This window comes from Vanellus vanellus (genome assembly GCF_965231255.1).
Source record: "Vanellus vanellus genome assembly, chromosome: Z".
Classification (NCBI taxonomy): Eukaryota; Metazoa; Chordata; class Aves; order Charadriiformes; family Charadriidae; genus Vanellus; species Vanellus vanellus.
In genome coordinates, this window is record NC_138908.1 from 79,746,105 (window position 1) to 79,772,289 (window position 26,185).

Here is a 26,185-nt window from a genome sequence, read left to right on the forward strand (position 1 = left end):
GAGACCCGTGTGGGAAGCTTAGAGAAAGCATGGGGGAAAGAGGATAAGCTGAGAACAAAACCTCACACTGTTCGTTCCCTAGACTCCAGTAATGCATGACTTGATATTAACAGTGGAGAACTAAACTGTTTTTCTGTAGTGATTTTAGAAGTGACTCATGTCTTTGCTGTCTCCAGAACTGGAGTATCTCGGTTTTGCTGCTCTCTGATTGCACTCTCTCCCATCAGGAAATCATCCTCTGATGCTGTTGTTTGAGTACACAGGACATGTTTCTCAGCATTAAACAGACCTCAAAGTCGGGGCAAGGAGCAGACTGTTCCCTACTGTTTGGTTTCATATTGAAATATCCGCTAAATTAGCTGTTCATACATATACACACTAAAACAAATCCTTGAAATCACTGCGCTCAAATGCTGAAACTTCCTGTGTCACCGTCTGTAAAGAGACCAAAGGATCTCTGCCACCTGCCTGCTGTATAACCATGCAAAAGTTGTGTAAACTTGCCTTGGTTTCTCCAGTGATAAAATGGGACACAGGATACCTGCCTCCCCACGTAGGAGTGCCTTCAGATCTACAGATTAAAAGTGCTGTACTAGAGTTGAATACTATTATTTTTTGTAGCCTAATGCAGATTGGTGGCAAGGTGGTGGCTTTTCCTTTGATTGTTAATTACCCCTTTTTATTATACCCTGCATAAGACACTTTCACATTTTAATTAGCGATATCCTGTTCTTTGTAATTACTGATGGAGTGATTAGACAATCTTTTCTTTTATAGGACAATGCTGATTCCCTTTTAAGGTGTACATTTGTTTCTAGGCATCCTCTCCAGAGGAGGCACTGAGCAGGTGATTTTAGTAAGTATACCAATGAAGTGAATGAGGAAGGGGAATCCATCCATCTTTAACATTGGATTGACTCCGGTGCTGAGTGTGCTGACCCATATCTCATTTTCTGTGCTGGGTATTTTCACCTGGGGACAACTGACTATGTAACTGGCCAGTTGCAGATATAATAGCCAAGATCTATGCCTATAGGATCTGTCTAGCTCTGCTGATCAAAGTAGCGTGTCTCTGAGATGGATGCAGTTGCAAGGGCTGGGCACAGTCCCACTCTTGCCTTTGCAGACTTTTCTATGTGTTTCTCCAAAGCTGACCAGAGCTGCATGAACAAACCCACCTCAAAACACGGAGTGACATATAGCGGGTCATGTGTGTGCCGTGGTCAGTCTGGCTGGCAGATAACAGCCTGGTATTTGTACCAGAGACCTCCTAGGGCAGGCAGGGGAATACGTGTTTGGCATTTCACTTTATCAGGTTCAGTAAACTAAATACACATGAGGTTTCCTCTGAGCTGGTCACCTATTATGGTTGAGGAGATAACAGACAGAGGAGCCTAGACCAAGATTCATCTCTCCCTTCTGTACCCGAATGCCTCTGAGCAGATGAATTGAACCTTTGTTTCTCCCTATTGACTGTATGTGGAGCCTCAGGTGATCAGTTTAGCTGCAGGTGGCAACACAGTCAGATGAAATCATTCCACTCCTTACTTGGCCCTTGGCAGATATCTTTGGACCCCAGTTCCCAACCATTTAAAAGAAAAGTGTTAATCTTTTTTTTCGTGTTTCACCTGTCGTGTTTCACCTGCCCTGCAAGAGAAACAGAGTTCTATCTAAAAGATGCTCTATTGTCAATGGTAGTACAAATGGTTGTGCTACTCCAAAGACAATCTCCATTTTGCACTCCACAGAGCTAGGCAATCACTTGTTACATTATTTATGGCTTATGCAACTTTTTTTTTCCTGCTTATGGATGTCTCTAATCTGTTCAGAGTTAACTCCGTAATGGCAGGTGCTCCTCCTAGTTTGCAAACCAGGGAACCTGAGTGTGCGGATTCCTGTGCATTCATAGGGCTTATAAATTTGCACTGGAAGATGCATGCTTGTAGAACATACCTTGGCTTCATGCATGCTCCTTTGTGCAGTGCAATGTCATTCATGCATTTCTGTCACAGACCTTCAGAAAGAAGAAAGTGTTTTCTCTCTCCTTGTGATAAGAACAAGATGATCCTAATCTGCTTATTAGTGCTGAAGGTGCAGGATCTGCAGCCTAAAGCCTGGTGGGTTTCAGTGAAACAGCTGCTCATAACTGGCCATACTCTCACAGAGAGTGAATTAGGAGCTTGAGGAGCAAAGAGGTTAAAATCAGGTTAGGGTTAAAAAAGCTAACAGAGTGAAAATAAGGCCCTAACCTGTGATTTGGGAAACTAGGTTCAGTTGCTTCCGCTACAGCAGGTGTCCTGCAGGGAGCAGCCACCCCTTTACTGTTATGCTCAGTGTTCTGGGGACACCCAAGATGCCCTGGAGACTTTGAAACCCCACTGGCATGGTAAAATGAGCTGAAGCCCTGTACCTCACGACCCAGAGGATGTACACCTCACTGCAGCCTTCAGAGCCAGCCCATGGGGTAAACAAGGGTCTCCTCCAGGGCTAGAACGAGTATAGAATCCTGTACCTGAGCACAGCCATGTACCCCAGCTAACTGGCTGTGCTTCCTTGGGTAGAGAGAGGACCTCAACCATGTCTCAGCCACATCTGGACATCACAGCCCTTGGCAACATTCCTGCCACCCTTCTGCTGTCACATTCCCCAGTTGCGCCATTCCGTATCTGGGCAGAGGTGCTCAGGGGTAAATGTTCAAGGGGAAGGGGAAGGGGGTCCTTCCCAGCTGCTGATGGCCACAAACTGGCCAAGTGCAGCGGCACCGTGGGGGTGGGAGGACGGAAACTCGGTCACCTTGAAAGAAGCTGACGGTATAGACCTACCTCCTTCCCTCCAGGGTGGCTCCAGGGAAATTTACAAAAGAAGGGCAAGTCCTGTAAGGGTCACCAGCCTCCCCTATAAAACCTCTGGGGCATTCCCAAGTGAGCTCAAATAAAAGTCACCCCACTCCTTGCCAGCTTCCCCTGAAGACAAATGTCCCATCCACTCTCCTTTCACTTTGAAAAGGGCCCAATGTATGGTCCCAGTTAATAAAGCTGTAGAAAGTGAGGCAGTGACCCCACCAGAGGCAAATCAATAGCAGCAGGGCCCCTGGGTATTGTGTACTTTAAAATATGCCATTTGAAATGCAGATTTTTCCTGCCTGAGTTGGGGCCACAGAGCACTAATCAGAAAGGCAGCAGCCTTATTATCTCAGACTGATCCAAGGGGACGGAGAGGAGCTTTTCCCTTCCTCAGCTGAAAGGACGCGTTTCCTTTTGCTTCTCTTACTTCCTTGGCATGATCTTTGCCTCAGCATTTGGAGCTTTTTCCCATCCAATTTTATAGATTTGTTCCCTCTTTCCTCCATCCTGGTGTTTACTATTACTCAAATATTTATCTTCTGAGGAGACCAGGAGATGCTACCAAACTGTTTCATGCCCATGGGCAGCACCTCAAGAGCTGTGAGCCTGCAGCCCCCATCCTAGGGCTTGAGAACTGATGGGGCAGTAGAAGAGGCATTGGTAAGGCTGTCCAAAGTGTGGGGAGAGGTGGTAGTGATGGCTGATCAACAGAGAGAGGTGGGAGGATTTATCTCACAGCCCTTTTTGCTACCTCAAGTATAGCCAGCTCTGTCATCAATGGATGGATAGGCACCTCCACAGGCTTATCCACCCTATCCTAGCATGGGAGATTAATAGAAAAAACAGCAATGGATGCAGTTTTGCAGCACAGCTGTGTCAAAGCAAGAGCTTGCCGATGCACATCTCCCTCTCCATGTCTTGCTGCCACCTTTGCACCAGGACAGATGTGCACCCTATGCTGCTGAGCACCAGCTCAGGAGCAACACCAGCAGAGTGTTAACCACACATCATAAAAACACAGTGCATACTCCTAGTTTTCCTCCTAAAAGTGGTTCCCTGTTTGGTCACTGTCAGTCTAGTGGCACGGGGTGAGGACACATAGCCAGAGGTGGGGTTGGGAATAGGCATCAAGTGACTGTTAGACAGCAGGGTCATGCAACTGCACTCAGCAGAAGGAAATATTATCCTTTTCTTTCTGGAGGAACAGGTGCACGGAGAGATGAAGTGACTTACTCAAGGCCAAAACCTCCTGCTAACAATCGGACAAGAATGCTACAGCCTGCCTTCCCCCGCCCCCCAAAGAAATACATGTGAAACTGAAGAAGGGGAAGAGGAGAGAGAAGGATTATTTCTGATGTGGTCTTTTTGAAATAGCATATCATTGCCCTTGGAGAAAGCTTACTCTAAGCGATCTGATGACCTTCTCATTTTTTTCAGTGTTATTTTCTATCCTTGTCTCTGAGCCACATGACGTTTTGTTTGACTTTTCATATTCTTCATTCAGTAATAATAATAAAAGTAATAACAGCATCCCACGCTTCCCACCTCTAACGATCTATACAAACACTTAGCTAATTAATCCTCATGGTATCCCTGTGATAGAAAGAGGTAAGTAAAGTGATCAATCAAGCAGTAAGAGGACTCATGTTTGGTAAAAATCACAGAATTGACAAATTCACATCTGTTTTACCTAACTGGCCATTGGGAAATAAACCCAAAAATATCTCTCAAGCCTTCAAACAAACAGAAGATATTATGTAAAAAAGTCAGAATGGACATTTGCACATTTTTTAATGTCTTATTGGAAACAGAAATTTGTGCCTTGAAAATAAAATGTAAATTTATTTAAGATTTTTAAAAAACTAAACAAATACGCAACAGCTGGATTCATGTGTCTTAGTGTCTTTCTGAAGTCTGGTACACTATAGTTTAGATTTCTAAATTCCTGATAATTGTGGATAAAAAACAAAACCTAAAAAATAAAAATGTAGATAGAGCCCAAACCTAAGTGTTCGTTATTTCTGAATTACCAGGGAGCTGGTGATCAGAAATATGGTATTAGCCCTGATACAAAATATTATGGCTTCAAAATAGCTTCCTCCTCTGGAACAGATCAGAACAAGTGATTTGCATAACAGGTAGTATTTACCAAATATACTGTCCCATTTTGGCCATTTAAATATAATAACTATTATATGCAGAAGGCAGTCTATATCAGTAAATTTTCCCTGATTTCATAGGGCTGGCTGAATTTTTTTAAGTATCTTTCCAAAATCCAAAATAATTTCACAGTATGAACTGAATAAATATTGGAAGAACTGATTCTTCTCTTCAGCACTACCTTAGATCATTTAGCAGAAATATCCTTTCATCTCCACAGGACCTGGGACAGCGAGGCAAAGGGAAGAACCTAAGCTTTTATGGTCAGCGTGGTAGTCCCCGCTGCCCTCACTTCCTAAAGTGACCACTTGTGAGGATGACTGAGCGCTATGCAGTGCTGGATGTTCCCATATTTGTTGCAGCTTTTGCCTGCAGTTCAGGAGCTGCAGCCATTTGTACTTTTTTAGAGTGAAGGGAGCTGGGATTTACTGACGGTAAAGGACTTGCTCCAGGCTGGAGAGCAAATGTTGCTGTTGCCTATGTTGCCCCTGTCCCCATCTGTCTGTCTTTACTCACTCACTCTATGCCTGTCCCCTGCTGCAGGATGCAATCAGTCCCATGGCTGGAACTTGTCCAGGAGACCGTGGCTAACACTCCCACCCCATTTTTTATGCAAACTTGATTTATGACTTTGATCTTATTTTAAATAATTTAAAAATTAAATAATTTATACAGTATCTGTCACTTTCCAAGGCTCCTTCCTTTGTTCTTGCTTTGCTCTTCTGCATTTTACCATCTTCCCAACCATTTTTGGTCTGTGCACGTTTCCTTTTCTGCATGGTGGGGCAGCAGTGACATGAGACAGCCACTAAATATTTGCCACTTTCTTCACAGAAAGACCTGCAGGAACTTTTGCCACTGTTGTTTATTTGGGCCAGGACTGTGCTACCACCATTCATAGCATGGTTTGATTTTTACTGCTCATGATTTTGGACTTGGCCACCCCATCTCTGGCCAAGGACTAAGAAGATGTGCTGTGCTGCTGGAGTGTGTGCCTGCAGGCTGCTTCTCAACTGGCAGCAAATCAAAGGTGGTGCCACCCAGCATCAGTCTCCTTCTCTCCAGGCTTAGTTCAGACCTATACCTCAAGCTGGCCTTAACTGAGACTGCAGAAACAACTATCAATACCCAGCTGATGTAGATCCACTGTAACCTGACAACAAAAAGGGCTGGTGCCCTATACATGTGTGAATTAAAATAAATAATAGCCCCATAAAAGGCGAAGTTAAATGAGCATTGGAAGGTATTGCTGAAAAGAAAAAAAAAAAAAAAAAACAAAAAAAAACAACCCTGAAACAAATTAGTATAGGGGCATTGGGAGCTTTAGGGAGCCATGAAACCTGACTTGTCCTGAGCGGCGTACAAAAGAGGTGAGGTGGGTCTGATGTGACCTTCTGTGTCACTGAAACAGCACACAGAGTTAGTGCCGAGGTTTGTCTGGTCTGCTTGCAGGTGGCACATGAGGAGGGGAGGCAAAAACCACACACAGAGGAGAACCCCCTTTGCTTCCTGATTTTTTTCACCTCTGCATCTGAGGCCATATGGCTGCTGAACCCAAGGACTAGTTGCTTCGCTGAGAAAGGCTGTCACTGTTATCAGGGTTAAAGTTGCTTAAGCTGAGGCTGAGCGGCTTGGCAGCGAGCAGTGGCAGGGAGTGAACTGTGACATGGACATTTGCTGAGCTGCAAAGGACATAGCTCGAAGAGGAGCTGGGGCCCAAAGCAGTCCTGGTGGCAACACTAACAACTATCAGTCCAACACTGATGGACAGAGACCCTTGCCGCCTCTCCCCAGTGATGCTGCTGGGTTTCAGATCCACGGTTTCCCACTGATCTGTCAAACAGCTGCATCGGATGGGTTTCTGCTGCACTGGCCACCTTGACGCATGGAGACCTTTTTGCAGGAGCTAATGCAGTCCCAGTGATGTGCCTGCTTCCTGTCTGGGGGAGAATCAGCGAGAAACTGCTGCCTAAGGTATGTGGCAACCTCTGCTATGGGGGTGGACCATTAGAAACTATTGATTAACCGGCTCTCTTGGGACTGCTTGGGAACTCTTATATGGAGACATCAGTAAAGACTGCATTAGGGTAGCCGGGAGGACAGGTTATGAGTACAAATCAGAGAGTTTAGTGTCTCATGCTAGTCCTGGCTTTACTACTAAGCACTGGGGCAGCTCTTAAACTCGTATTACCATCATAGCCCTGCATGAAAACCCATGGTGGGAAAGCACTGGAGAGAGAAATGTCCCTGAGGGAGAAGGGAAAATAAATAAGTCTGATCATCAGCTTTATTTGTACATGGGCAAGTGCGACCAGGACGTCAAACGATTCACCCAAGGTCACATGAGTTGCTGGTGGCAGTGTCTTCAGCTGTCACTGCTGTCCTGCTCTTGCATTTTCACTGTTTCACCTTCCCTCCTCTTGACTTGCCTTAGATCTTCAACTTCAGTGGGGGCTGAATAAAACTGCTCCCCCTTTCCCTCTCCCCCTATCCATCTCTCCATCTCCCGCCGGCATTTGCGAGGTGCCAATCACCCTGATATCTAAGAGCCAGCACTCCAAGGTGGATTAATCGGGACCAAGGGAACGTCACAGAGCCTCAGCACTCCCTTCCTTCCCTTTTGTGTGAGACTGTGAGATGAAGCAGATAGGAAGAGACACAGATAGGGAGGCTGATTGAGAGACAGCATCTGAGCACGCTCTGGGTGTACAGGCGCCACATGGAAATGTGATCCCATCGTTTAGACAGTTCTGGAGTCCCCAGGGTAATTGGTGTCACCAGCTTGTCATATCCAATGGGTCAAGACCTAAAACTTATTCTTTCCCCTTATTAGCATATTTACCAGAAAAAAAAAAAAAAAGAGGATGGGTCCAATTCTGCTTTCACAGAAATCAATAGGAAAAATATTCATTAATTTCAAGTGGAGCGGGAGCAGACCCAGGAATTGTTTTCACTCATTCTTCAGAGATAAATCCTCACGCAAGCACCCACCCTCACAATGCCCTGTATTATCTGGTAGGAAATAGATGGAGAGAACTTTTGTGGTGTGAAGGTGCAGACCTTACCCCTACTTTTGTATCAGTATAAATCTGGGAGAATTCTATTATCACGGCAATTAGATGAAATTCTCCAGTTTTAAAATGATGCGAGAAGAGTTTTTGGTCCATAGCATCAGGACATTGGTGTCTTTACCACCTCTCCAGCTGCCCGATCAATGCCTGTAGCATAATTCTGGAACCACATCTCCTGCCTGACAACCTCTGCAGATGTTTGTCCCCAGCTGCTCATGGGTTGCCTCCTGTTAATTCCTCTGGTACACGGGTCACAGATGCTGCATCCCCCTGCCAGGCTGCTGGCCACTGGCCTGGGCTCAGCTGTGATTTACTGTCTCTTTTCCCCTTCCTGCAGCCTTCCCCAGCCAGGAGGACAGTTAAACACGGAAAGGATGGGGAGAGGACAGCTCTTCTGTTGTGTGAGGAGGGGAGCACGTGACAAAGGAAGAAGCAAAGATTCTGTTTGACTGGGAATAAAAATGAATAGGGAAAAACAGAAGGAAAACCGGAATTTTTCTCATGGGAAGGGAATAAAAAAATAATTCATGTGGATGTGATGGAAAGTCCATTGTGCTAACATATGAGAAGGAAATAGGCAGGGAAGAAAGCAGAGCCTTACAGTCAGCATGCTGGAGTGAGCGCGGGTACACTGGAATGTGATTCCTGAGTTGGCCCTGCATTACCTAAGGCACTCCATTTGGGTTTTCTCATTCAGAAGACGTTAGTCTGGAAAATGGGATTAATGCTACTTCCTTCCTGCACACAAATCCAGCACAGAGTATAAAATGGCCACATTTTACCACCAAATGGATGAAGCACCTAGGTGGACGTCACTGCCTGTGAAAGTTCCTGTTTCATCTGCTCCAGAGAAAGCAGCCGAAGTCACCAGGCAGTATTGTGTCTGCCTGCTGCAGGGATCACTTCTACCTTCCTCAGAAATATCTGGCAGGAACCAAGTTGCCTGAACCTTATCTTGTCTTGCAGGTCCTTGTTAACTGTAGCCTAAGGAAAGGTAGCTATGCCAGAGGCGTCCATTTCAGGGCTTTGCCAGGAGCTCCGCTCCCTGCATAGTCACATTTTCTCAGGGGCCCAGGGTCCGAGCTAGGTATGTAGGTAGGATAACTGCACTTAGACAGTGTGCTTTAAATAGCAGATGTGTTTTCCCAGTCTACTTAAATCACACTGTTTTGGGGAGCCAGAATTATATGTCTGCATATGTCTGCTTGTCCATTTTAGTACTATCTAGCATGCTTTCATGAACGTAAAGGCATTTCTGTCAACAGCTGCCATTTTATCCAGTGACCACTCCAAAGACACCCCCAACGCCAAACGGAAGCAAAGAACCATCTCCCGTGTTCAATCTAGTCTAAGAGGCCTCTAGCAGAGGACGGCCAGAAAGGTATTTGTCCCCTTACAAACCTTTTCTAGCACCAGATGGTGCTGACATGGGATAGAGAACTAGCTTGAGCTGAATTCAGGGCCTGTTTTACCCCAAACTCAAATGCTCGTTGTGTTTGGATTTGACAGCAATGGCTCTCCTCATAGGAAGTGTCTTGCATGTGTACGCACATGACCACAGTTCGGTTACTGCTAGAAGCAGCTATTGCACCTCTGAAGGAGATGTCCTCTCCTATCCCAGATGACTCAGTTTGCTCTCATCTTTTAACTGGTTTAATGAAGAAAACACTGGTTCCTTCTCTGCTCAGCTGTTCTTCTGCCCATGTGTGCTTTGTGCCATGCTAGGTGCCACTTCTGTTCCCATGAACATGCATAGAGCCAGTGTCTATACTTACTGCCTGTGCGTAGGCGCCATACGCTCCAAACTGGATGGCCATGGGGTTGAACATGCCCATTTGTCCTGCCATTTGCTGCATGCGTCTCATTGTACGTTCCTTATCCGTATCTGCAAACTTCACCACCAGGCTTGAAGAGGCCCCCTGCAGGACAGGAGACAAAAGGAGACACACAAGTGAATTCACCAGGTACTGGTTCCTGCAATCTATACAACTAACACAGATTTAGCAGCATGGGATCCAGCTGATACTGATTTTTCCCACACAACCTCTCAGGCCTTTTGAATTGGATCTTTGCAAGAGGCTGAGAGCATCAGGAAGGAAAGAACGGACCCTGGAGGGTGAAAAACCGAGGCCAGAATCCCAGCTCATAGTTTCCTCCAAAATTCAAATTTCCAAGCTGTCATTAATGTTCTTTCTGCAAAAGTTGTTGCCTTATTCTTTCAACATATAAAAAATCTTCTGGTCCAGTAGGTTGTCCTCATCAGAGGACAAAGATCTGGAGTCAGTGCAGCAAAATGTAGACGCTTTTGCTGGATGAATGTGTTGGGATTTGTGAACTGATTTGTTTTGATAGAAAGTGTTAGCTCTGTGCATGCCAGACCGCTTGAGCTGGATCACCCTTTCACACTGCCATGCCTTGTAACCCCCCATGTCCATTGATAAATCCCTGTCCAGCCTTGGAGGCAGGACTCAGTATGCTGGGCATGGTGAATGTCTCATCACCAAACAGCACTGCTAAATTAGGGGAGCAAAAATGGTACCTGATGGACCTGAGTTTCCTCTCCTTGAACATTTAATATTACAATTTTCCAGGTGAGTTTTACAGTGTTTGGGTTACATCTGCAGTCAACACTGGTGCAGAAGTGGCTGCACAAGTCTGTGAAAAATGTAGAGGTTTGGGGAATGAAAGAAATCCCTCTCCTCCCCAAAATGAGATGAAAGGTCAGTAACTGCAATTCTTAAATTTCTGATAGGAGGCGGAGATGAGAAGAAATAGATCTACTTAAGAAGGAAGGCACTGATATTTTTTTGACTGGCTCCAAGGACGTCCTAACTTCATGGTTTGGTTGATTCCCCACAGCACAGCCTCCCTGCGGGGAAGAGGAGTGCCGGGGAGGGGGGATCCGGCAGCATCCCGGACAGCAGGCAGACAGTTGCCTTGGGAGCTGGGCTGCCACCGAGCCTGGGGAGATGGGCAGGTGAGCTGTCAGGAGACTGACAAAGAGCAGCTGAAATCATCGCGCTCCCCTAGTACGTTTGCCTTTTGACACAACGGTATTTGTTGATGGAAATACAGTCAGTGGGGAAATTGCCAGCTCAGCCTCTGGCCACAGCAGTAGAGGAAGACCAGCCCCGTGCCAGAGGAGCTGGGCTGTTGCGGGGCTCTTGTTTTTCTAGCAGAGGTGGGATTGCCCGGGATTGCACAGGGGGAGTGTTATTAACTGGCTTACACACCTATGTAGTTGTAACCAGAAAAAAAAAAAACAAACCAAAAACCACCAGTCTTGGTGAAAGCAGAGTTGCTCTGCTGCAAATTGGGAACAGCGTAGTAAACCACAGCTATGGATGTACATATATATAAGTGCAAGCTATGCATATTCAATAGCCTCTCCGGATCCTCAGTTATGAATAAAGACTTGAGGAATTAACTTGCCAAAAAAACCCCATCTAAGGCCACACAATGAGCGATGTTCCCCTGGATTAGCAGCCTGTTCTGAGAGGAAGTGATTTTCAATGGCAAAGAATCTTTCTTTTTGACCTGTTAGTCTCTCTCTAATAAATCTATAACCCACTCGAACAATGTGGTGAAGAGCAAGGGGGTGAAAGAAGTGCTTCAGGAAAACAAAGGGACGAGAGATGAAGGCTCTATTCAAGGGTGGAAAACAGTCTTCAGAAGTTATTATGTGAGCAAAACAGAAAGTGGGGGGAGGAGAAGAAAATAAACCCTAGCTAAAATTCCGCTGCATTTCTGCTCAAGGCTGGGCGACTTTTAATTTTTTTTTAAATCACAACATGTAGTTATTGATCCTTCCCCAAATCACACTCTTAATTGCAGCTCATCGACAAATGAATATTTTAATGCATACATTTCCTGCTAATTATCACCTGGACCAGTCCTTAATTAGATTTCAACACTCATTTAATTAACCCTGATCCAAGAGACTGTTTGGTAACCTGAATCTAATGATTTAAACCTATTTGCAGCTGTATTGGAGGGAGGCACTGGTCCACAGCAGATTGGGCTGTTTGGAGCTGCTGTCGTGGTTTGTAGAGCAGAGGATGCAGCATGGTGGGCACAATGGAGCACGGAGAATTTTGAAACTGTATAAGGTGAATGGATTCCTACAAATGGGTTTTGAAGATGTGACCTGCTCTAGTTAGCAGGAAGAGAAGCGTAAATAAGTTGGTGTCTTCTTCCTTCCCTCTTTGTTTCTATGTCTATTTACCCTGGAAATCTTAGGGCCAGAGAACTGCCTCAGGAAATTGCTGATTCCTCACACTGTTGAAAACCAAGCTATTATTGTAGATGGCATGATGAAAACATGGGTAACCTCCACATGAAGTTCTTGCCCCCGGAGTGTTCTTCCCTCCTGATGTGAGTTGTAGTGACTGCACATCAGCTGTTTGACCCAATGGCGTCTAAGACTGCCTCTTATGAGATGTTTTTCTAGGTTGCCTGTCACAGCAGGACTTCAGGCCTCTTTGAACATCACTATCATATACACAGGTCAGAAAGGCCATTGGCAAATAGAAGCAAGTTAGAGCACACACTACAAAGAAAGAGGAGAAAAAGAAGTTTTTTTTTTAAAGTTTTCTGCAATGAGATGCTCATGTAAGCAGTTGAAGATACATAGCTAGTAGAGATGCTGCATTGCTCTTGAATATGAAGATTGACCTTGGGATTGATGCTTTCTGTATGTGGTTCCTCATGTGCAGTCCTTTCACGTGGCCCAAAGGAAATCAGGCAGTAAACTCTATCAGATTACCTAATGCAGGATTTTTAGCAGAGGAGTCAAAGAGTGCCCAGAATGGGCCAGATTTTCCATGGGGTAAAAACTGCAGAGCCTTTCATCTCGACTATTTATTGCTTCCGTAAGCAGTTAAACTGTGGTGTAAATCAGCCATTGTCTGCTGACAAAGGCAATAGGTCCTGTCTGCTCAGTCATTTATTAGTAATACATAATCTTCCTCTTGCTCTCGCTGACTGTTGGACTGGACCTTATATTTCTCTGGCCCTCAAGGGAGTTACAATGGGTAAGTCAATAATGTTAGAAAAGTACTTTGAGATCTGTGTGTTAATTCTGCATTATTGCGAGGGAATTGTTTATTTCTCTACCTTGCAGGCGAGGGAAGGACCTGTTTATTTCTCTACCTTGCAGATCCACAGTCAAAAGAAACTATCATGAAAGTGAGTATTCCTGCTGGTGCCTCTCCAATAGGCCACTTGGAATTGGCATTTATCTCCTTTCCCATCAAATCAACCTCCTTTTTCAAGTGCTTTGATATCCACTGATGAAAAGAATAATATAAGGTCTAAGTATTATTATGCTTTCCCTATTCTCTCTTGGGCCAGCAGGTCTGCTTAATATGACTATCTTGCTTCCCGTCCCCCTCCTGTGTGTGGTAATGAATTGCTCCCCTTAGTCAGCAGAGTCAGATGCTCTCTAGGCTGGCGGGGAGAGGGAAAAGATGGAGGAAAAATCACCCTGCGCCACACTCACTTTGTAATCCCTAATCAGAGTCCTGTGTGGGCAAAACTAATTTCCCAGCCTGTCTTGACGTGTGAAATAAAGTCATTCTTGAAAACGGGAGCTTGACAGGTCACTTGCGAAATTTCATATTCAACTAAAAATAAAATATCCATTCATTGATATTTCATTTAAAGGAAAAGGAAAACAAATATTTTGCCTGGTTGTCGGGACTGTTTCCCATTAGTTATGGCCTTCCAAATGGAGCGTATACACAAATTAAGCAAAAGCTTTTCAGAAGACCAAATAATACTGCATGGCATCAGGGTGAGCTTCTTCTCCCTAGAACAACATTCATAGGAATAGTTTTGAGAAGGTGTTTCTTTGCAGAATACACGTCTGAATTTTCTTTTCCTGTCAACCCTATAAGTCTTCTCTGACTCAGTAGATTATTGATCTCTGTAGATGGTTAGACATCTTTTTCTAGGAAAACTGATGAATTTGGACCTAATTTGCCAAAGTCATTAAATCATGTTTCACTTTAAGCTTAATGAATGACCCATTGGAGGTAAGCATACAGTTAAGTACTTTACTGCAAGGCTGCCTCATACAGGTGGACTTTTATACCTTGGTTAGCTCAAATGAAGCCAGTTAGAAGTTCTGGGCCAAAGATATTTTTTAAAAAAAGGCTTGTTATATTAAAGTTCCAGTGACTAATGCTCTTTATAAGAAACCTGAATGTGCAGATCCTATTAAGTACCTTCCAAAAAGTCAGCCATGCACACCAGACAAGATGCTTAAATGAATAGGTACTGCTGGATACTTCTCATTTGGGCAACCAGAGTACTTACTGGGTGTCACCATATGAATGAGGTTGCTTGTATTGGAAATTTTGCCTTAGCTGTCCCTTTGCAACTGCAAAGCGGAGCTGGGAGGATGCTGATCTTCAGCAAGCCATTCAGGGTAGTATTTCCACACAAAGATCCTTGACATTAGGGCCTGAAAGCCAAAGTAGGATTTCTTTGCTTTGAGGTCTGTCAGGTCAGGCCATTTGGTATGATACCTCCTAAGTTGGAAAACAAAACGAGCTGTTGGGGGTTTTCAAATGCCTGTGTAGCTGCACTGAAAATAGGGCTGCTGAGTTAGGCAGTGGGGGCTTCACCCCAACCTGGGATTTTAGACTGGCAAGAAGGAAACTACTGTCCAATCAAAATTGTAGAGCAGAAGGAATTTTAGCTAGTTAGAAATGTAATTACCCGTGCTGGAAGACGGCCAGAAGACCAGGACTAACATCCCTGCCCTCTTGTGAAATATGCTGTGTTTTTCTGTACTCAGGGCTTCAATTTCATGTCTCATCTGTAAGATGAGTAGGATGGCAGTCACTAGGAGCGATTTCCACTGTACAGTCCTGAGAGCTGGTTTAGACACACTTGAGATGAGAGTGACAGAGACGGAGCGGGGAAAGGAAGCATTCATCCAGGGCTGGAGTGACAGACCCTTTGATAATGCTGCTCCCTCGGTAGAGGAGATTCTTCATGCAATGTCTAAGCAGAGAGAGTTGCTGCAGGTACTTCCCTTCACAGGTCTCCGGAGCTGTAATTTATTTGGAGTGGAAGCTTGATTTAGGTTTTAGTTGCCCATACAACACTTAGCAGGTGTCTCTCTGAGCTAAAGTTATTGCTTTCTGCAGAGCTACAGAGTCATTGACTCCTGGTGGCACTGTACCCAATTCCAATTAGAAAGAATTCACTATATAACCCGGGTATTAGTATGCCCCTCGAATCAAAGTCAGATATCCAAACAACCTAAACTTCAAAGCAGAGTTCTTCAAGCAGCTCTGTGTTTTTTAGCTCAGTCTATGGATGATAAAAGTCCTCACAGAATCATTCGCCTTCCTTAATGCATTATGAAGTGGAAAATGTTGTTATACTGGTAGACTGGAAATTCTAACCTACTATTTAGGAATACGAAAGCAATAAATAATTCTTTTTTGTCTATTTGAAGAAAAACTTCAAATCCAGGATTCAAAAGAAAATGTTATAGATTTCCCATTCCCAATAAGAGTAACATGGTTTGGAAGATAAGGTATATTTAGTTCTGCATTTACTAAAAATATACTTTCCCTGAAAATATTCTTACAGCAACAAATGCTGACTGGCTGTAATTTTTTTATAAATTATTATTACTGTTAAGAAAATGTTTGGTAGCTGCAGCACAGAGTCCCATGAAAGTTAGTTACAGAATGATCTCTCATTTGGTCTAAATAGGCAAGAATGAGAATAAGAGAAGTGGAATAATTCCAGAGCCATAAAGTGAATTGTCTCTTGTCACAGCAAGGCAGCATCACAACCAGGTATGGAGCCTCTCATCCTTTGTGACTATACTCACATGAGCTCCACTCTTCCTTGGCAGTTCAGGATGAGCACATGAACAGCCTAAGATGACTTGGAAAGAAACAGATACTGAGAAAGGGCTGGCAAGCTGGGAAGGTACATTTCAACTGTGCATGTGACATAAAAGAACATCTCAGCAGCACTGAGTTGCAAACATGCTGCACATGACTGGGCATCCCAGATCACTGTCATGCTGTATGACTTTAGGCTATCATGGTGTAAAGCTTGACGTAAGAAGTATTTGCATTTTTTGCAGCATATTTAACCTAAAGATCTCCCAGCAATATAAAACCGCGGGGTCATTGATTGATAAATAATTCTGCTTGCACTGAGGTATCACCATGCTTTAATATGGTGAAACAGGTGGTCAACTGAAGCTATGGGATGGTATAAACTCAGTGAAGCTCTGCTGGTTTTGGTGGAACAAGAAGTTGGTTCATGCTGAAGGATCTGGCCTTACTGCATTCCACTCCATCAAGACTGAAATGTGTCTCCTTGCTGCTGGGTGAGACTTGACAACCACTATTCCTCCGAGTACCACGTAGAACTTTGGGCTGAGAACACAAGCGTATTTCCCTACCTGATTTCACTTGCCAGGGGACATATGAGGCAAAGTCATTGGTGTCTGGTAGGATGTTTCACATTTGTGAATTTGTGTGAACTTCAGTTGAGGGTCTTATCTAAAAGTTATTGTTTTGATCTATTTTGACCCATTTGGATAATAACAACTGAATCATTTAATGCCGGCTATGTTTTGGATAGGGATAGTAATCTACCAATTACTAAGTTCTTCCTGTTCTCCTTACAGGAATGGGTGTTACCAATCTAGAGCACACACCTGAGCAGGGCTTGGAAGGAGCGGATTAAAGAGAAACAAGCAGAAGTATCCAGTGGTTTAATGTTGATTCAGAGCCCACTTAAATAAAAAGGAAATCCCTTAGATGTAAATGAAGTTTGGCACAAAAGAAAGAGGAAGGGAAGAAAGGTGAACAGAGAAACACTCCCAAAACAAGCAGAGAGGTAAAGATCTAACACTGACATCATCATTCCTCTCTGAGGTGGGAAGAGCACATCCTTATGAGGAAGGTGGTGATGCCTGGTGGAGCTCCCTCCAGTAGGCTGGGAACACCACTGTCAGGCAGGGAGTGTTGTACGCCTCCCGGAGTGGAGGATTATCAATGTTTCTGATATCCCAGAAAGGTCAGCACTTGCAAATTATTTTAGCCCCCTAAGGTCCTAATCTCATCCAGACGAGACAAATGGTGAGTGCAGTGAGCCTTGCAGGGGCTTCTGCCAGTACCAGAACTTGGACAACCACTGGCGGTGGCACGGTCCCACTCCCACTTTCCCCTGGCTGCCTCCATGACTGCTGATTTTGTTCCCAACTCCCCCCGGACCCATAAAGAGACGTTATGGTGCCAATTAAATCCTTTTGTCTAGAGTGAGGCTGTATGGTTCATAAGCAGTTATCCCTCTTATCCCATTTGGAGGCAGTGAATGCTGCAGTTCAGAGGCAGCGAGGAAGCCTGGGGAAGATGGCAAGTAAAGCCTATCATGTCCCATGGGTTTCTTTGTTGTCCTGCCAGATGCCTGTGCTGCTACGGAGATGTGACTAGAGAAGTAAAGGCCATCTTTGGTGCCAGCATAATTCATATCCCCTGTCAGGCAGCAAGGATGCCTGGATTTCTATTCTGGGATCCAGAAACATGTGATTTAATAGTTGATTTATGGGACAAGAGGGAGGCAGGGAACATGGTCTTACGATTTTATTTTTTACAGAAATAATTAAGGGAAATTATGTCAACACTGGGAAACTGCTGGCCCAAAGGTTGTAGAATCATCTGTCTTGATGGCAGCAGTGGGGTGGGATGGTCCATGGACCTTACTTCCCCTCTAGCCAGAACCCCCTGCTTAAAGGAAAGTGAGGCTGAGCTATCAAGAGCCATTGGATTTTGATGGAAGAAATGACTGCAAATTAACATCTAGGTATTACACATCTATTGCTTCCTTCATCCCAAAAGACAACAAATGGCTTTATAAATGGTGTTTAGGTAACATATTCAGAAAAGTCATTCATTATTGGAAGGAGGGTCAGGCCTGCTGGTGGTGAGTTATGAATGGGTTCCTAATTTATTATTATTTTTAAATAAAAGGAATGAGTGTGCTGTGTTTTGCCCTGAGCTAAACAAGCCAGGCTGTGTGTTCACAAAGATATGGCACGGAGTGCATGTTCTTTAAAGAGCAGAAGATCAACAGTGAAGAGAAAAAAATGGGTCTGGGTTGGCATCTCCATTCTTTTCTATCAGCTTCTCTAACATCAACAGTGTAAAATGAGGCCTCAGCCTTCTGCATTAATTTGAGCAGATGGACTTGTGTTGATGATACCCCACTCTGCCCTGGACTTTGTGACTTTGGACAAGTAACTTCAAGCAAATTCAGCTGTGAGGCATGAAGGCAACTTAGGTGCTGGACTCCCGTCAACTTTGACCCAGACTTACCTTTGAAACACCCCACTTTATATTTCTGTGTTTATGTAAAACTAAATTCTAATCACTTTCCCATTTCCTATTTACCCTGACAGCCTGAGGGGGTCAGTGACTATCTCTCTACTGACTTCCACAAGACAGCTTTTATTAACTGAGGACTTAGCCCATGCTGGAATCTAAATGACAGTAAATTTTGTTGTTAATTGATACTCTGAATCATGATCTGTTTAATTGTTATCTATTTGTATTACAGGGTTGTCTAAGGTTCTGTTTTACGTTACCTGGCTATTTTGAAGACACCCTCGGGAAGTGAGGTGGTGGACTCCTGGCTTCAAGTTTCACCTTCTTAATTCTATGTTTTCCAGGTCTAGGTAAATATTAAGATTTAGGTGCTCAAGTAGCCACTGGTTATTACATCTCTATTGGGACCAGGAACAAGAATTGCTGTGACTTTGGCTATGAACTGGCTAAATATACTGATTAATTATCTATAAGACCAGTTAATTCCCAGACACTGTATTGATGCTTCTTTTGCTTATATCTTGCATCTTGTCCCTTGGAGGCACATTCAGATGACCTAAATGCAGCCATTTTGAGTATCTATTCTAAACCATCAATTACTTAAGACAGACGGATGTCTCTCTGAGGGGCTAGTCTCTCTCTCTCCATCAACTCTAAGAGAAGTGTAGATGATAAGATTACAGATGACCCCAAAGTTTTATACTTTGACCAACACTTTGATGTAATTTGGTGAGGTCAACCCTGCCTTGAGTTGGTAAGCTGCTGAGTGTGGGAACTTTCCTGTAAGAGGTCTGTGTGGTGTTCAGCATACAGAAATTGCATGTAAGGTCAACAGTAGCCACATTTACAACAGCAGTAGTCTGAGACCAAGTCTGCTAGAGTTTCTAAAAGGGTGAAGAGCACGTTCCTGTTGAGGTGACACGGGTACACATGAAGGTGTGGCTCCACATATCCGGCTCACAGACTTGGTTGACTTCCTGAAGATGTCTCTTGCTAGAAGTGGAATATGCTACAAGTTTTGAACTGGAGTCAAACTCCCCCAACTTCGTGGAAATGACAAACCCTCCTTCTGAGCACTAAAGGCTGCCATGAGCCTGAGGGGAGAAGGGGAGCGTGCAGCTGGATGTGTGCGCGTATTTGCGAAGAAGGGAGGAGAGATGAGGAAAGTTTCTCCTATGAAAGGAATGATCCAATTTGAAGCAAGTCCCTCATGGGAAGAGCTGTGACAGAGGCTGCTCTGTTCCTGTTAATTTTCACAGTGCAGCTGTCAGCGGGTCTGTAAATAGTACTCCGTGAAGCCAACACTTCCTATCCACACATCAACCATTCAATTAACAGAAGAACAGAAGAAGGAAATAAAGTGCACCACAGCCTTCTATCACGGCTTTGATGTTTCCCAGCAATTTATGAAAGTGTACACAAATCTAATTACAAGCCCCACTGCTTCCCATTTACATGGAGCTCCTCAAGTTCAGAGCTGTTTATATCAAAATAATTGTTAAAAATACCTCAGCTGATCTACGGCATTGTGGCCCCCCACTCACCAGAGCCGCCACGCTGCTCCTCTCAGGGAGTTTCTGCCGACTCAGCGCTTTGGTGCCAGCGTGCACGCATAATAACAGCCGCTTCCCCGCTGCTCTGCAAGTGAGGCGCCTGGGCTACAACTTCATCATGCCCACAAAGGCCTATTTTCCTTCTTTCCTCCACCTGCTCAGAGCTCCTTCTGCAGACTCTCACTGCTTTCCCTTCCGTCCCTAATTCACCTAAATATTCCTCTGCTGTGTTGACAGGGGGTGAGAACAGCTGCTCAGCCAGTTTCTGTAATGGGACTGTGTCTGAAGGCAACTTCACGGTGCTTTGCAAAGTCATAACTGCACCGTAGGAATGCACAGCAATAATAATAGCAGTCATAAAAGTGAGCCAGGGTTGGTTTCTTTGATGGGGTGCCTGAGCATCCAAAGCTAGGAAGATGGCAACCGGTGCCCTGTTTGCCGGGAGTTTGAAAGAAGGCCACTGCATGTGATCTACTGACAATGACCCTTATTTCTCGGGGCGATTTTTGATAATCTCACGTTTAAGTCACTCTCACTTGGTAAACAAAACAGGTGAAAAATTTCTCCAGCTTAATTAAAGGTAAAAATCTCTTAGGGTATGAGAGGGTAGATATACATTGTATAAGGCAACAAGAGAATCACTTCATCTGACTGTTAAGTGTGTTTGGATGGGAATTTTGGTGCCATGGGTGGATTTCTAAAGAACATGGTAGGTGGAGGCTGAAAGCCAACCTTCTTCAAGGTGTTGTGTCATTCATATTTTCTTGATTAATAAAAAAAAATAAATACAACAATTAGAGATCTAATCAGTCTGTCGCCTAACAACACTGAGCAATAATTGCATAATTTGATATACATGGTTCCTGAGCAGAGATTTGAAGTTGTTTCTGTCATTTGTGTTGTGAAGAGCTGCACAGAAAAATGTTGAAATGAAAACACCCAAGTTAACAAAGTTTTGGGTTGCAGTACTGGTTTGTTTTTTTTTTGAAGTTCAACTAAGTTGAATCTTTCTCTGAAAGGCAGACATCTGTTCAGTGCTTGTATCCAAGTCTCACATTTTCCTTTCTTTTTACAAAACCAAGGATTCCATCCGAAAACTAATTTTCACGGAAGATGTTCAGCCAGGCATAGATAGGCTTGGGATGCTATCGTTTGCCTAGATGCAGAAGAAATGCTGTGGTTTGACCAAGATGATGCAGACTTCCATAGTAAAACAAAAGAGGACTTGGCTTATGTGATGGGGGAAGACACCTTACAGGGTTCTGGAGGTCTTAATAGTCTTAAGTTTCATTTACGAAAGAAAGATATAAAATGAACGCAGTGCTGGCAATTAGTGTGTTAGGCAATTTCGCAGTACACCTGACAGATCAGGAGTCAGAGGACTCAGATGCAGGATGCCTGATTTCTGAATACCAAATTGCTTTAGTTGGGCAGCAAACACCCAGAATATGAGTCAACTTCCCTTGCACTGGACATGAAGTTAGGTGTCCACTCTAAGCTGCATGGCCTGTGCAGGCCCTTGTACATTCAGTGGGGAGGCAGATGGCTGCAGGGCTCAGTCAGGCAACCTTAAACTGCAAATCTGAGCTAAGTGGGAAGAGTCATCATCAGACAAGAGGCCAAGTGAACAGCTTTAATACCTGACTTGTATCAGGTGGTATAGTGTCACCCTAGCTCTTTAGCTCCAGCAAGATTATTGTGGCAGCCACAAGTGCAGCAGAAGGATTTCAGACTGGTGAGGGTGTATCACTGGTGAGCAAAGCCAACTGTGGACTCTGAGATATCTGCCAGCGTTTTTAGCTTTTGTTTTTAAGCAGTATGGGTCCTTTTTCATTCTAAGTTGTACTTCAGGTGAAGAACCACTATTTTGGAACTGGCAGACCATAGGAATCCGATACCTAAAATTAGCTAAAAAGCACACTTCTATTTGGGTTTTGGTTTGACACATTTCAAAGTCTATTTCTGTAAAATAAAATTCCTCCGGAGGTATCTATTTCTCGCTATTGATTACAATAGAAACTCATATGACAAACACTTAGATGACAACCTCAGACATAGTTCCTTAGCTTCTGGATGTCTCAAATAGGATGAGATGAATCCTACCTCAAGTATTCGCTCTAATGATGTTATGGAAATTTCCATTATAATTAATGAAAAGGACAGGCACGCCCAGAAGGTGATTTAGCCCATCCTAGCACAGATAGATAAAGGCAGGAATGCAGAAATCTCTAGAGATGTCTCTCTCTCTCTCTCTCTCTCCTTTCTGTAGGAATCCTAGAAGATGTTTAAAATAGTTTACAAACTTCTAGACTGTTAAAACTAAATGAAATGAATCACGCTCTTCACTTCTTCTCACCTCTTTGCAGAAAATCTAGATAATGGTACTGTTTTACCCCTTCCAGGAATTAATTCATAACAAAAGAAATTCTGAGGTGCTACAGTGGGCGAGATGGTGAAAAAGGTGCAACACTAGTATGTTTTTAACCCTGTGTACTTTCTGGGTAAGATAAAAGCTGCTGCAATTTAGGTCTGTGTGATGAAGTGTGGAGGAGAGTTTATTTCGTGTGGGTGGATGGACAAGGCCATATCTTAGATGTGTTAGATGAGTTATGCAGAGCTACTCTTCAACATTTGGCTGTCACGTGGATATGAAGACACAGAGAGAAGGAGAAAACCAAGCTGAAGGTGATGCCTAGGTAGGAGCATGACTGACAGGCAGGATGATAATATTGTCCACAGTGATTGAGAATGGAGGCGGAGGAGAGAGGAGACAGGGTTTGGGAGGGAAACTTCACGAGCTCTGTTTTATACATATTGAGCTTGATCTGACAGCTAGACATCCACTAGGAGATGCTGGAAAGACAGGCCAAGATTTTAGTTTGAACAGGAGTCAGTCCTGCAGTAGAGAAGTTAGATCTGCAAGCTGTCAGTATAGAAAATGTAGTTGAATTTGTGTTGGTGGATAAGGCTGCTAGGGACGAGGCTTGGATGAAGAAGGGAAGAGAATCAAGGGAAGAGACTTGTTTATGTCCCCGTGTAGATGGAGAAGAGGCACAAGAGAGGACAAGGTAATCCAGGCTGAAGGTGCAAGGCATATAATTGTTATAAATACAGGTAAAAAGTACATGAAAATTATAATGTCTCATAAAGGAGGACATGGAGGTCAAGTAAAACACAGTCGTGAAGCTGGTGAGTTGATAGGAAATACAATTTTAAAAGACCCAAGAAATCTCTCTTGGCAGGTAGATACAGAAAGAACTTTTGGCCTGCTAAAAAGTAAGGGATTTGGGGAAAATTATTTCTCAAAGCAATTGATCGTGTGAAAATTGGAAAGTTGTAGACCTTAGGAGAAACAAGTGCCTTGCATAGACAAGTGGTCTTGTGATGGATGGTGGTCAGGCACCTGTCCAAGGAAAGGTTAATAAAAAAAAATAAAAAAAAAAGGAAAAAACTTTCATAAAAGAAAGTTGCCTTTTGAAACTATTAGGCAACATATGTTGTGTGAACAGGAAGTCACAGTAGAGCAATAATCCTGACAGCTGTGGAGAAACAGGAGTCTGCAGCAGGAACGAACGGCTCGAGACCTGACAAGAATGATGATGGATGCCCCGTTGGTAGTACACGAGGACAAGGCAAGAGACGTTTAAATTGGCTGAACCACAGGAACAACTTTGATTTGGCATCGCAGCCCGACAAATGAGGCCAGTCCTAATGGTGAGAGAAATGGGGCGGAGGGGAGGGGGGGCTGAAGGAAGATGGCAGCAATGCACCCCTCCTTTCCAAGGACGAGGGCTACATCGCCATCTCACCACGAGGTGGCTGCATTTCTCTGTGAACATCCAAGTCCTGAAAGAAGCTGCACACCCTGAAGCACCATGAAAATGACAATGGGAACAGAGATCTCTTGCAAGATTTGGCCCAGCGCATTAAAAGCACCTTAAGCATTTCGACGCCATGTGGGAAAAACAGTGTGCATTCCATGTCTTGATCAAGGGGAAGTCACTCGACAGGTCCTCGCTAGTCTGCTAAGCCATGGCAACTGCCCGTGTGCCTGCTTGTAGCTCATGGGAGGTACAAGGCAACACCATGTGACTTGGTTTATAATGAAGAGGGTGAAATTCATAATTTTCTACTTGCTTTTCCTGTGAACTAAGAGTAGGTACGTGGGCTGCTGCTGAGGTTCATCCAATTCATGGAAACTTGTCAGGCCATGGAAACTCAATTGTGAACCTGGGATGTGCATCTAGTAAGGACTAAACTGTGATGCTTTTTCAGATACTGTTTCAAGAGCATTTCTCGAACAGGTGTTTGAGTCAAATAAGTCAATGGGAAAAATGGTCCCATAAAAAAATGACTGATGAAATAGCCAAATTTTTCATTGTTTTGCATACCCTAATTTCAGTTGAAGTCATTAGGATGGAACAGAAATTTGTTCCCAAGTGGTCAAGAGATGAGCATTTTTTCTTATCTAAAGTGTGTTGAAAATAGGAAAGATAAGGATATTTTGGTATAGCAGATCTAGACAAAATCTTCAGCTGTTCTTTTTTTTTTTTTTGTCTTTTTTCTCCCATCTTCCTCTCACGTCTGTCACCTGAGTTTGCAAGCTTTTTGGGACAGGAACTGACTTTTTCTTACACCTTTTTGTGGTACCACACCCTGTGGAACTGCAATTCCTGATGTCAGTTTATACACATTATCAGTTTGCGTCAAAGTTTGAAAGAAAGTCATTAAAAGGACCTCTTTGATCTGTCAAAGCAAAGATGCCCATAATATTTCTCTACGGGATGCCAGCATCAAGCCCAGCATCTGGTTTTGTTAGAAGGAATCTTTTAGGAAGAGAATCCTGAAAGTATTGTAATACTTAAAAAAATTGAGACCCCGATCTGTAAGGAGATTTTTTCAATAGCGTCACTGGTAAACATGTACTATTTTTAATCTGATTTGTGTAAGATGGGGTTCCAAAAAATGAGATCTTGATGATTTGCTACTTTTAGAAACCTTTTCCCCCTGTAAAGAATTTTCCATTTTCGTCCCTGCAAAGACCTAGAGACAATCTGCCAGGCCTACTTTAAACTTATTTGGATAAATTCATGAATTTACATTACAGTCTCTTACTGAAAGGAAGATTTTACTCTCTTAAATATCTTTTATTGAGCTTTCCTGTATCCTTTCCAAGTTGTCGGCCTGCCTCTTAGCCTTTCATGATTTATACTGTGAATAATTAGTAATAAAAATAACGTACTATTATAATGAACCAAAACATGTTGGACCAGATTGTCTTTCCTTTCTGACAATCCTTACATTCCTCTGGGTCTGTGCGATAGTGTGCAAATATCATTTTGCATAGAAAATACATTTCCATTTCTACTTCTCTGAACTATAATGCTTGAAACCCCATATTACTAGATATTTGTCTAAATGGAGCAATCCCTCAAATGTTTCCTGGAAGATTCAGTAGTTGGTCTTTCAGAATTTGGGTGTAGGGCACCACATTTATGCCTCGGTAAGCACTTTTGTAGTAGTAGTGAGCAGTGCCCATCACTGTGTGATTTGTCTCTAGCTTCTAGTGCCATCAGGTGAACATGCTGCTTTCTGCTGAGTGCTGGCAAAAAGTTCTTTGTCCTTCACCAAGAGGCAGGGACTCTTTGGTGAAAGAAAACAAAGAAGCCCTTAGGCAGAGGTTCCTACTTGATTCATCCCTCTGAAACTTGAAAGGTTACACTCACAGTGAGTTTGACCCAATGTTTTTGGCATCTGAACCGTATGTCTTCTTTTCAGGTCACCAAAACTGCTGGTGACAGAACACAGCAACCCTTGGGGTTCTGCACCCGTGTGAAATGACAGTGTCATCCTGGCCTTTCCAGTGATGAGTCAAGCACACCCAAGGCCCTGCATGCCTGAGCAGTTATCCATCCTTCCTGGAAGGTGAGTTGCAGAGCACAGATAAATCATCCCCCCTCCTCAATGAGGCCACAGGGCAGCAAAGGCTGGACCAGTCCTCGCTTGCCCATGTTACAGAGCTACTCACCGGCATTGTCTGGCTGCCATGCAAGGCATTGATGGCTGCTTGGGCCTCCGCATGTGAAGAGTACTTCACAAATGCACACCCTGGAAGAGGAAAAAGAAGAAAGGTAAGAAGGTTGCATGGGTACCATGAAAGTCCACCTAGCTGAGTATCCTGTCCTCCAAAC

The 26,185-nt window shown here is 43.8% G+C and overlaps 1 protein-coding gene across 14 annotated transcripts in view; it reads right to left on the reverse strand.

The window, feature by feature from the left end:
• Positions 1 to 26,185, reverse strand: part of CELF4 (CUGBP Elav-like family member 4) — a gene marked incomplete at both ends in the record, with an annotated part of 693,394 nt that overhangs the window by 49,652 nt on the left and 617,557 nt on the right. For all 14 annotated transcript variants that reach the window (XM_082496991.1, XM_082496998.1, XM_082496993.1 and 11 more), the window contains 2 exons: positions 9,850 to 9,993; positions 26,023 to 26,102. In XM_082496991.1, coding sequence (XP_082353117.1) covers positions 9,850 to 9,993; positions 26,023 to 26,102 — 224 coding nt within the window. The remainder of the gene's footprint in view (positions 1 to 9,849; positions 9,994 to 26,022; positions 26,103 to 26,185) is intronic.